Here is a 10924-nt window from a genome sequence, read left to right on the forward strand (position 1 = left end):
GCCTTGTCGTTCAAATACTACCTGAGCCTTAGTAAGTTTTAGATGCCAACAGTCTTGTGAAGAAATTGAGGCTGTTTGTCAAGCAGCAAGCCCAAGGATCTTAACAGATGTATGTTTCCTGCTAAATCCAGCTTAAAAGGAGTTTGCATTCAAAATCAAGTGAAAAAGTAACCCTTATGGTACCTAAAGCTTGAGTTCACAGTGGTAGTAAAGGCATCCTTTCTGTTTCTTGGGCATCAATGGGGGTTTGGGGGAACTCACTCAAGATTAAGAACTAGGGGGGCTTCAGAGAAAATAGTTCCAACTCTATGCAAGTTTGTATGGTAGAGCTAAAACTAATCCTCTGGAAGGTGCCCTTAATCCAAGCTGTACAAGCAGTTCACAATTCACAAGGACTCTTCTGCAAATGAACATTTAATAATAGGAATGTGATAAGAAACAAAAGCAAAGGCATTGGGGGTGAGACTAGGGCAGGCCTGGGGCCAGGGGGAAGCAGTCAGTCAGAAGGCCAGGCCAGAGGTAGTGATAAGCATTCCCTGCCTAGCCAACTCTGGAAGCTCCTCTTGCCCCTTTTTGCTCTTCCCCCAACTTTAGCTGTAGGGGCCATGCCCTCCAACAGCAGAGAACAGGGCAAAACCTAAGCTGGTGTCTCCTCCAGAGCTTTCTTCAAGATAGGTGTTCTAGCAGATGTGAGACTGCCCAAGATTTTCTTGGGGGATTGTTAAATGGATGCTCTGACATTCATGGATTGGAAAACCTGTATCCAAATACAGGCCGCTACCTCTTGTGGCATCTTTGACTAATACTCTTAATGTGGGTATCTCTTTCTAAGAATAATTCTTGGGGTATTGAGGATCCTGTCTGAGAACCCTCACAAGGGTTTCCTAAGTTGTAGGGAATCAGATCCCTCTACCAGAGTGATGTGATTATTGCAAAAGGCAGGACCTGGTGGGCTGGGCTCTTTGTACCCTTCCAGCTCTTGCTGCCTGGTATAAAAAAATCCCCTTGAAACAGATGAACCTGGGTGAGAAGCAGGAACATTGGGCTGTGGCTGGGGATGGGACAAACAGGGCCTGCTCTTGGCCATAGTGGAGGCATGCCCATACTGCAATGACTGGAGTGATTCTTGGATGGATGCAGTGTCAGAATCCTCAGTAGCCACTGCCTCCTTGGCTCTGGCTGTTCAAGGGAATCACGAACACAGAGACGTCATCATAGGACACCTGCCTTTCCCCTGTGGGACTGTCGTCCTTCCCCTGTGTGCTGTGTATCAGCATTTGGGCCAACTCCGAGAACCTGTGAAGACCATCATGCAGATGTACTTTGGAGGCAGAGCAAAGGGACAAGGCCAGCCTTCCAGGAGAACTCCCTGCACAGGTTGGACATTCGGAGGACCCAAAAAAATGTAGTCCAACTATGAGCCGAGCAAACAAGTCTGGTAGGACCACAGGAATCAACCCAAAGATTTTTTTGTGTGTGTGTTTGAGCTGGGGATGGAACCCAGGACTTTGTGCATGCAAGGCAAGCACTCTACCAACTGAGGTACATTCTATTCCCTAGCCTTAAGATTTTTTTCTGACCCACAATCACTCCCCCTCCTTTCTGAGAAGTTTGAGACAGCCCTAATTGGGCTGGCTGGCAGTGCTGTTTCAGCTTAACTACTTATGTCCCTGGCATGTACATACCTGTGTGGATCCTCTCTGTTCCCAGGGAGGAAGCTCCGTACCAGCCATGCCACCTGCTCATTGGACAGGACATCCCAGAGTCCATCAGTTGCCATGACAACTACATCCTCTTCCTGCAACTCTAACTGGTCCACATCCAGCACAGTTACCTGAAAGTTAAGCCTGAGGATCCTTAAATGCTCCCTTCCTGGCTCCCACCAGGCTCACTCCCTGTCTTTACAGGCAGATGGAGGCTGGAGTGGAATACATTGTCCTCTCACCTGTGGGACAGAGAGCAAGAAGGGCTTGAGCTGGATGTTTGTGTCCAGGACTCTGAGCTGATGGTCTCCCAGTCCTCGGGAGACAGCCAGCGTTCCCAGTAACCGAGCCTGAGGAAAGAGGAGAGATGTGAGGTGATAAGACCTTGGCACTCCTGAGCACACAGGAAAGGGTGGACTGTAGACCCCAGGAGCTGTGCGTTGAAGAAGAAACATAAGGGAACAGACCCCAGGACACTAGCCACACTCCCCACTAAGGAACAAAGGAACTCCCACCTTCACAGAGCAAGTGGATGGAGATTCTGGAAGGGGGACCAGGTACTGACCTGCCTGCCATGTCCGTGGATCAGTGGGTACTTCAGATCTGATTTCTCCACACATTTGTAGCTCCTACCAGAAGCAGAGCCTGCATCAGCCCAAGCCCTCACTTGTCTCCCAACCCAGGGCCCAGCTATTTTACCCTCATAGGGCCCACCCTGCCCAGTAAGAGGGGGACTGCCACAGCTGAGCCTGGACCTCAGGTCTCTCCCCACCATATACCCCCTCCCCCCTCACCAGCCGCTCATGTGATGATCCCTGAACAAAACCTTCTGCCCCAAGTCATCCCCCTTCAGCCGCCGAGGGAATTCCAGTCGGGTGAACTCATCAGCCAGAAGCTCAGGGTAGACAAAGGCCTGGGTGGGGAGGCCATGCCCGGGTCAGTCTCCCTTCTATGGCCCCTCGTGGCTCTGGATCCAGGACTTGGGGATCCATAGCCTCCCCCTGGTGAAGGTACCTACCAGATGCTGGATTCGCTGCCGCTCAGTCTCTGGAGTGAACTCAGAGCTCAGCGGCCGAATCTCATCTCTCCGAACCAAGATGGCCCTGTATGGGGTTGAGGAGGAGGAGGAGGAGGGATCTATGAAGTGATCTTCATAGATCTCATCCTTGGATACCCTCCTGCCAGCCCCTCTTCACCATCAGGAGCCAGCTTTGGCCATACCAATCCCTGGTTCAAAGCCCTTTGAGACTGTCTTCAGGGTAAGGCTCAGTTTTTCACATTAGCACTTAAGGGCCCTATGATGCTCTTCCTGGCATCCCTCACACTTGACATATGCCAGGTACAAACAATTTGGCCATTCAATCCTCCCTGTTTCTAAACCTCCACTTCCAGTCATCTTTCATTGTCCCATTTCTGGTTTTCTCCTGCCCACCCCACCCCTGCCCACACTCCAAGAACTCACCTGCTATCCCCAGCATTGGCCACATACAGCTTTCCCTGCAGGGACACAGCCACCAGAGCTGTGCAGCCGCCCACCTGGCCTGAGGCCTCCAGCTCCCGCCCGATCACCTCATCCTGGAGCAAACCGAGGCCATCTTAGCTGCCACCTGTACTTCCATCATACCACTGTTTCCCAATCCCACCCTAAGGTTCACTCCCCAACAGCAGGCCTGGCAGTCCCAGCCCAAAGTCCAGCCATGAGTCCTCAATCCCTGTGGTTAGAAGATGCAGATATGGGAAGTGCTACTCAAAACAGAGGAAGAGAAATCAGCCCCTGCCCCAAGGACTAGCAGCATGTGCACTTAGTGCACTGAGCTGTGGATGTAGCTCAGTGGTAGAACACTTGCCTAGCACGCAGGAGGCCCTATTCAATCCCACCTACCAAAAAAAAAAAAAAGCATGTAGTAGAAGGAGCAAACAGGAGAGATTAAGATGACAGTGACAATAAGAAACAAACTCAAATCATGTCTTCCCAGTCCAAGGTTATATGGCCTTATATGTTATGTTACGCAGGATTATGTTATGCAGGGATGCCCCACTCAGGTCCTTGGGATCAAAAACTTCCCTTACTCCCCAAAGGGTATACTCACACATTCCTGGAAGGCACTCTCCAGGGCCCCAATCACCAAATCTTCTGCCCTGATGCCCTTTTCTTCCACAAACTGGGGGTCACTGGGGCAGACACAGCGGCCACTGAGGTGCATGGGGGGTTGAGCAGCCACCATGCCTTCTACCACGGCTTCCAGCTGCCGACGCAGGCAAGAGTGCAGAGTATTGGCAGCCAGGATGGCTGCTGCAGGACCACCGTGCCCATCAAATAGTGCCCAGTAATGACCCGTCAGGAACTGCACAGGAAGGGCCTCCATGTCAGGCTCTGCCAGTTTCCCCCCTGGTCCACCTTGCACTAGGATATGGGCAGCAAGGCAAGAGTCTGTATACCCTGGTCCCAGCCTGTAAGAAAAGTTCAGAACTGGCTGCACTTACTTCTTCTGGGCACAGAGTCAGCCATTCCCTATCCTCTTCAGGTCCGAACTCATATCTCCGGATGCACAGTTTCCCACAGGCAGCTTGATCCTCATTGAACTCAGATTTCTCTGCATTGATGATCCTGAGGCCAGAAAAAGGTCAGGTCAGTGACATACCTGTGTCCCCTTGGGTACAGAGACCCCAGAAAGAGGCAGCAGTTCCTGAGTGTTATTCCTGACAAACTTCTGGGCAACTTTGATTTAAGTTTCCTGTTAAGTGGCTTTGTGACTAAGAGAAAAGTCAAGGCCCAGACCCTCTAGAGTCTTATCTGTTGACCCAGGGCTGAAGTAGGAGTGAATTGTCTACAGAGATCAAGGGTTCCCTTTCCTATCCCCTGCCGCATCCTAGGTGTTCCACACAGCACAGGCCATATAACCCAGGGTGAGATTTGGGATTCCCAAATCCTACAATGCTGGAATTCTACAGTCTCCCGGCCTCATCATGGAAGTCTTGGAGTGCAAGTCGTTCCCCACCAACACTCTTCTCTTAAGGAGGTTGGAGACCCAAAGAAAACACTGGGGTAGGATAAGGAGTCACTAGTTGAGGACAAGAAGGGTTATCTACAAGTGGGGTGGGGGTGTCACTCAGGTTAGCCTGTTTTCTAGATCAGCAGAGAACCCTCGACTGGATAAGGCGGGAGCCCTGATGGGGGTTCCCGGATCAAGGGTATCCCGGGTTGGAGGCACTCACTCGGCGTAGCCTGCGTTCCAGGGTAGCGTGCGGCCCCGCGCTGGGCTACGCACTGGCCGGGAGTCCGAGCGGCGCGAGGCGTCGGCCGTTCCTGGGCTGGAGCCAGAGCCACGCAGGAAGCGGGGCCGCCGGTAGGGCACAGGGCTGGCGCGTGGCCCGGGCGGCCGCGGCGCGGGGAGTGGACCCCCAGTCAGGAAGCGGCGCCGGAACCAGCCGGCGGACATGGTGTGGCTGCAGGGGGCTGCCCGCGGTGCGCGAGCCCGGAGGGCTGGGCGGGACCGCCCCTGGGAGGAGGAAGCGGGCTGGGGGCGGGAGCCGGGCTGGGCGGAGACGCGCCTAACCCCAGCTACGGCCTGAAGTGTGTGCCGGGCCTGAGCTCTCAGACTTGAGGATCCTGCCGACACCTTTAAGAAGCAAACGTCAGTCTCACTCTGCAGACTGGAAAACAGGCCTAGAGAATGAAGTCGCCTGTGTGCGTCACACAGCAACACAGCAGGATCACATGTTCATCCACACTTGTAGAGCACTAGCCTTTGAGAGGGGAAAGTCCCTCCTGCTACCCAAGATGCTGTGGACAGTCATCCAGAGCAGGCACTGGGCCCCTGTCCACCGCAAAGCCTCAAGCCTCTTTCTGCTGGGCGGGTACCTTGCGCAAGGGGAAGATGGGGACAGGATGTCCTTGGAGGGGTCAGATAGACACATTGAGTAAGCGTGTGTAAGAAACTTGGTGTTCGCTCAGGACGTCTCTGTTCCTCACCCACCCAGCCGGGCATCTCCACCCCCAGATGGAAGTTAATGGTCATCTGGGCCTTCCCCACCCTGAAAGGTTGCTCCTGCCCCAGAGGCTAGTCTCCCAAATGGCTGCTCCTCCAATTAAGATGTCCTCTCTGGGCAGACAGCAGGATATTCACTAGAGGGTGAGCGAACATATGGGAATTGAAAGGCGAATCCATGGTGCCCCAAAGGCTCTAGCTGGTCAGAGTTCAGAAATGGGTGAAAGACTTTCATCCACGCTGAAAATAAAGATGGTTCAGCCTCCTCGTAATGCCTGGCTAGCTATCACCATGTGGTCAGCAGCAGTTTCCCCTTTCATATCTACATTTTAAAAGCACCTCGTCATTCTTCTGACACTTAAGTTCAACACCCTGTGAATGACTGTTATTTCCATTTTGTAATGGAGGACTCTGAGGCCCACAGAGGGGAAGTCTCTGATGCTCTAAGCTGTACTGTTTCCTTTTTGACAGTGCAGCTGACTTAAACAACCTCCCACCCCCAAGGGATTTCTCTTCCTCTTTCCTTTTCCAGAAAGCAAACTCAAAAGTCCATAAGCACCCACAGCCCAGAGCCCCCAGGGATGGCTATATGAAGAGTCCCTACCTTCACCTCCACTCCCAAGCCCAGGATCATGTTAGTCCCACTTCCTCCATGCAGCCAGCCCTGCCCCAACTATAGAGTTCCTCTAGCCCAAGGAGAAAGATTCTTAGAGCAGAGAACAGTGCCCAGCACCCATTCCCTCAGATGAGTCAGATCTAGAGCAGCATGGTGGCTAACTCATTACCCTATGTGTGCCACGCCCACACTGGGCACAGAGTTAATGGAGAAGAGCCAGGCATTGTCCCGCTGAGCCCCCATTGTGATGATAGTGGAAGTTAATGATAGATGGTGCTTGATCCAGCTATCAAGTGAGTGGGGACAAAGCCATAGAAAATTACCCTTAAGGACACTTGTCATTTCTGTCATTGTGACAGAAATGAACCAGGGACCCAAAGTGAGACAGACTGTGAAGTCACCTCCTCACCCCTACCAGTAGATGCCTCAAGGCTTTTTTAAAATACCTTTAGTTTTATGTGGTGCTGAGGATGGAAACCAGGGCCTCACACATGCTAGGCAAGTGCTCTACCACTGAGTCAGAACCTCAGCCTGACTTGAGGTTTTTCTGTAATGAGATTTTATGTGTGGATTGAACCCAGGGGTACTTAACCACTAAGCTACATCTCCAGTCCTTTTATTTTAAAAAATTTGAGACAGATCTCACTCAATTGCTACACCCACAGCCCATTTTATTTTATGTTTTGGTGCTGGGAATCGAACCCAGAGGTTCTTTACCACTGAGCTAAATCCCCAGCTCTTTTTATTTTTCGAGACAGGGTCTTGCTAAGTTGCTGGAATGGGAGCAGGGGTCTCCCTGAATTTGAAGAGGCTGGCCTCCTCAAACTTAGCCTCCAGAGTCACTGACATTATAGGCATGCACCAGCACACGCCACCCTACCTCTGCTTTTGACTGTTTGGAATTCTACTTCTATTAATTGTCTTTTGGTTGCCACTGCTGATGCTGAAATCCAGTATCTTTCTCATTCTTCAGATTGGCCTGTTGCCGGGTTTCTGTTCTCGAGACTAAAAGGCTCAGGGGTCACTCCAGTTAAACTGGGCTAATTGGGCTGCACAAAATAACCACACAAAAGACACAAATACCTTTTTCTTTGGGGTCGCTATGATGGCTCCTCTGACTTTAAGCGTCCGCAGAAAGAGAGAGAGAGCACTTGCTGACCCCTTTTATTGAGGAGAAGCTATTCAAATGAGGCAAGGGGTCAGGTTTCAGGGGGCTGAGTCTATCTTCATGATGTCCACTGTCAGCAGGTTGACTGACACCTGGGTAGGCCACACCCAAGGGCACAGTAAGAGAAGGGGACACACACAAGGCACTTCCATGGAAGATTCTATCCTAAACGGGGCAAGGGGTTATATTACAAAGGAAAAGGTGAGCATAGCTTCACCCATGGGGCCCTAGCAAGACACATCCATGCACGAGACACCGTCTCTCAAACCCAAGAAGGGTGGGGAAATCTCTGCCACATTTCTGTGACTGAGCATCTCAGCACCCAGCTGGGGAGTGTGACTCAGTCACGTGCAAGGTTGGTCTCCAACAGCCTGTGTTTGCCCCTTTCTCTTTCCAGAAGCTTCCAGGCTTTTTTTTCTATTTGGTATCTAAAATGGATGAGATCCTTTAGGATGAATTTATCTTCATTCTTGATCTAGGCTCTCCCAGAGCAATATAAACTCCTCACTCTCACTGACACACTTCTCCCAATTGCTCCAATGAACCCAAGTCCACCCCCTTCTGGCCAGAGGCTTCTCCCCAGCTAACATGAGAGGTGGTGGGGGGAAGAAAAAGGAAGGTTTTATTCTACATTTTTCCACTCCCAATGAAAGTAGCTTTTATTTAGTTCCATATCTGTTCTTTAATAAGATTTATTTTAGATTTAATTTTTAAAAATATTTTATTATTTTTTAGGTGTAGATGGACACAACACAATGCCTTTATTTTTATGTGGTGCTGAGGATCGAACCCAGGTCCCACCCTTGCTAGGCGAGCGCTCTATGGCTGAGCCACAATCCCAGCCCCAGATTTAATTTTTTAAACTTAATATTTTTATACGACTATATTTTATTATTTTCACAAAGTATAAAAATATTTATTTAGCAGCAAGTCATCCCCACAACTCATTCCTCTTCCCAGAGACCTCTATTATGACTAAATTTATTGGGGGATCCTTCCAGAGATGTCAAAGAATTCTGTGCAAATTCAAGTGAAAAGTGTGTATGTATAAAACCTCTCCTCCCCTCACACAAATGGGTACATTCTGACAAACTCATACATGCAAGGAATTTTATTTCAATCCCAATGCCCCTTTCCTTTCCCTCCTTCCTCTACTCTGATTTTCCTTTTGCTTACTTACTTATTTTTGGTACCAGGGATTAACTCAGGGACACTCAATCACTGAGCCACATCCCCAGTCCTATTTTGTATTTTAGTTAGAGACAGGGTCTCTCTGAGTTGCTTAGCGACTGGTTTAGAGCTCATGATCCTCCTGCCTAAGCCTCTGAGCTACTGGGATTACAGGTGTGCACCACTATGCCCAGCTTTCATTTATTTATTTTTGATTGATACTTTCTACGTATAAAGAAATTCCCTTGGTATATTTATATGTGCATATAAAATGATTTTGTTAAATTAATTCTATGTTTCCTCTCCTTTTCCATTCTTCCTCCCTCCTTCTTGTTGTTCTTCTTCTACTCCATTGATCTTCCCTATTCCTCTATGATGTATGAACCTCCACCACCTTCTTTCCCTTATTTTGCTCTAGTTTCCACATAAGAGAAAACATTTGACCCTTGGTTCTGGCTCATTTCACTTAGCATAATGTCCTCCATCTGCAGTTTTTTTATTACTTATTTTTGGACTGGGGACTGAACCCAGAGGTGCTTTACCACTGAGCCACATCCCCAACACCCCCCCCTTTTTTTTAGAATTTTCAAAGTACTTTTTAAAAAATGTGGTGCTGAGAATTGAACTCAGTGCCTCATATGTGCTAGACAAGCACTCTATCACTGAGCTACAACCCCAACCCTCCCCAGCCCTTTTTATTTTGAAACAGATTTCACTAAGTTGCTTAGGTCCTCATTATATTGCTTAGGCTGGGATTATAGGTAAGCATCATTGCACGCAACTTATTACTTTAAAAAAAAAGAGAGAGAGAATTTTTTATTTTTTAGTTTTCGGTGGACACAACATCTTTATTTTATTTTTATGTGGTGCAGAGGATCGAACTCAGGGCCTCGCACATGCCAGGCGAGCACGTTACCGCTTGAGCCACATCCCCAGCCCTACTTATTACTTTTTTTTTTTTTAACACTTAACTCTTTGATCCACCTTTAAAAAAAAAACTGTTATAATAATTTCAATAGCTAAATGTCTGTGAGAAACATCAGAAAGATAAGGGCAACCAGTCTGCCCCTGACTCATTTGAATACATATGTAGGCAGCTTTCTCATCTTTTTGCCTGAAACCAGATCTCAGCAGGAGGTGGAATCTGCTTTGGTACTCTGCTGGCCTTTGGGGTCCTTGCCCACATCCCAGATCTTAAGCTGAGCAGGAAGGGCTCAAAACCCCAATATCCCAGAAGATTCCTTTCATACCTGATCACTGAAGTGTGAGAGATGGATGGAAGGAACAAGGGTCACTGCTTAACAGGATTTCCCCCCTTTGTTCCAACTTCTCCAGTAAAGGACTCTAAGGTTCTTGAGCACACTCACTGCCTTATGACCAAACGAAGACATTTCTCCAACCTGAAAGTCTTCATCTGTATGATGGAGACAATAATATTTATCTCAGGGGCTGTCAATAGGATTAAATAAATGTGTGATACAAAGACTATCAGATTCCAGGCAGGCCACACATCCATCATCATGTCTCAGCGACCCCCACCCAAAAAAGGAGGCTTCTTTTCCAATCTTCCCTTTCAAGAAGTCCCTGAAGAGAGTCTGACTGGATAGGCTAGGGTCATATGCTCATCCCTGACTCAATAACAGGAGTCTGGAAAATACAAAATGCTGATTGGCTGGTAGCAGCAGTCAGTTCTGATGCCCGGAAGGAAAGGCTGCTAGATATGGAGACAAGTTCATTAGGAGTTGGAAATTCCTCAAACTCACCAGAGTCCTTTAATCTCTGGGCCTTTGCACGTGCAGTTCCCTCTTCAAAGAAAACTTTTCGCTCTACTCTGCTGGGTCACCACATTCTCTCCTTCAGGATTCTACCAAATTTTTGCTTCCTTCCATCTCACATTCTCTGGGTAGGGCTCTCGCCACCACTGATCCACAGATCCTGTTCATCTGCTGGTTGCCTGGTAGAAGGTGGGTCTGGGCTCCCTCCGTAAGGCCTAGGCCTGTGCCCTAATGTGCTTAAGGCTCCGCGAAACGCGCTCAGGAAACGTCCCCTGGCTATAGGATCCCCGCACAATCACGCACGCGCTTACTTACCTTCTGACCCCTTTTCCAGTCACAAACTGGGGTAAGTGCGGAACTGTCCCTATTTACAAACCTACCCAGACAGGGGCGGACAGTCTTTCCCACTTGCACACACGGATTCGCCCCACCCACGGATGACCGGATTCAGGCGCACCGACGCCCTCGCACCCCCCGGGCAGACGCAGGCCCCTTTCCCGGCC

At 49.4% G+C, this 10924-nt stretch overlaps 2 protein-coding genes across 4 annotated transcripts in view; both read right to left on the reverse strand.

The window, feature by feature from the left end:
* Nucleotides 1-10924, reverse strand: part of Glyctk (glycerate kinase) — a 264580-nt gene that overhangs the window by 71479 nt on the left and 182177 nt on the right. The gene's annotated exons all lie outside the window — the stretch shown is intronic.
* On the reverse strand, nt 397-5284 carry Ppm1m (protein phosphatase, Mg2+/Mn2+ dependent 1M). 3 transcript variants are annotated; one of them, XM_046431284.2, is made up of 10 exons: nt 4920-5284; nt 4188-4311; nt 3794-3949; nt 3166-3278; nt 2722-2806; nt 2498-2616; nt 2269-2332; nt 1946-2053; nt 1686-1834; nt 397-1296 (listed from the first exon to the last, which is right to left on the reverse strand). In XM_046431284.2, the coding sequence occupies exons 1-10, from the start codon at nt 5141-5143 to the stop codon at nt 1152-1154; spliced, it is 1287 nt and encodes a 428-aa protein (XP_046287240.1). In that variant the 5' UTR covers nt 5144-5284; the 3' UTR covers nt 397-1151. The 3 variants fall into 3 exon arrangements, with proteins under 3 accessions (XP_046287240.1, XP_046287239.1, XP_046287241.1); XM_046431283.2 differs by having other exon boundaries at nt 3794-4048; nt 4920-5276; XM_046431285.2 differs by lacking the exon at nt 3794-3949 and having other exon boundaries at nt 4920-5282.

This window comes from Marmota monax, unplaced genomic scaffold, assembly GCF_021218885.2.
Source record: "Marmota monax isolate L192 unplaced genomic scaffold, Marmota_monax_Labrador192_F-V1.1 WCK01_AAM20220418_F8-fsc00022, whole genome shotgun sequence".
Classification (NCBI taxonomy): domain Eukaryota; kingdom Metazoa; phylum Chordata; class Mammalia; order Rodentia; family Sciuridae; genus Marmota; species Marmota monax.

What these genes read in the sequence shown, in the direction of transcription:
- Ppm1m (XM_046431283.2), bottom strand. Translation starts at nt 5,143, where the DNA reads ATGTCCGCCGGCTGGTTCCGGCGCCGCTTCCTGACTGGGGGTCCACTC. An exon ending in TGGAACGCAGGCTACGCCGA is followed by an intron (nt 4,312 to 4,919) that starts GTGAGTGCCTCC and finishes TTCTGGCCTCAG; the next exon opens with GATCATCAATGCAGAGAAAT. An exon ending in GGCAGCGAATCCAGCATCTG is followed by an intron (nt 2,617 to 2,721) that starts GTAGGTACCTTC and finishes CTCCCCACCCAG; the next exon opens with GCCTTTGTCTACCCTGAGCT.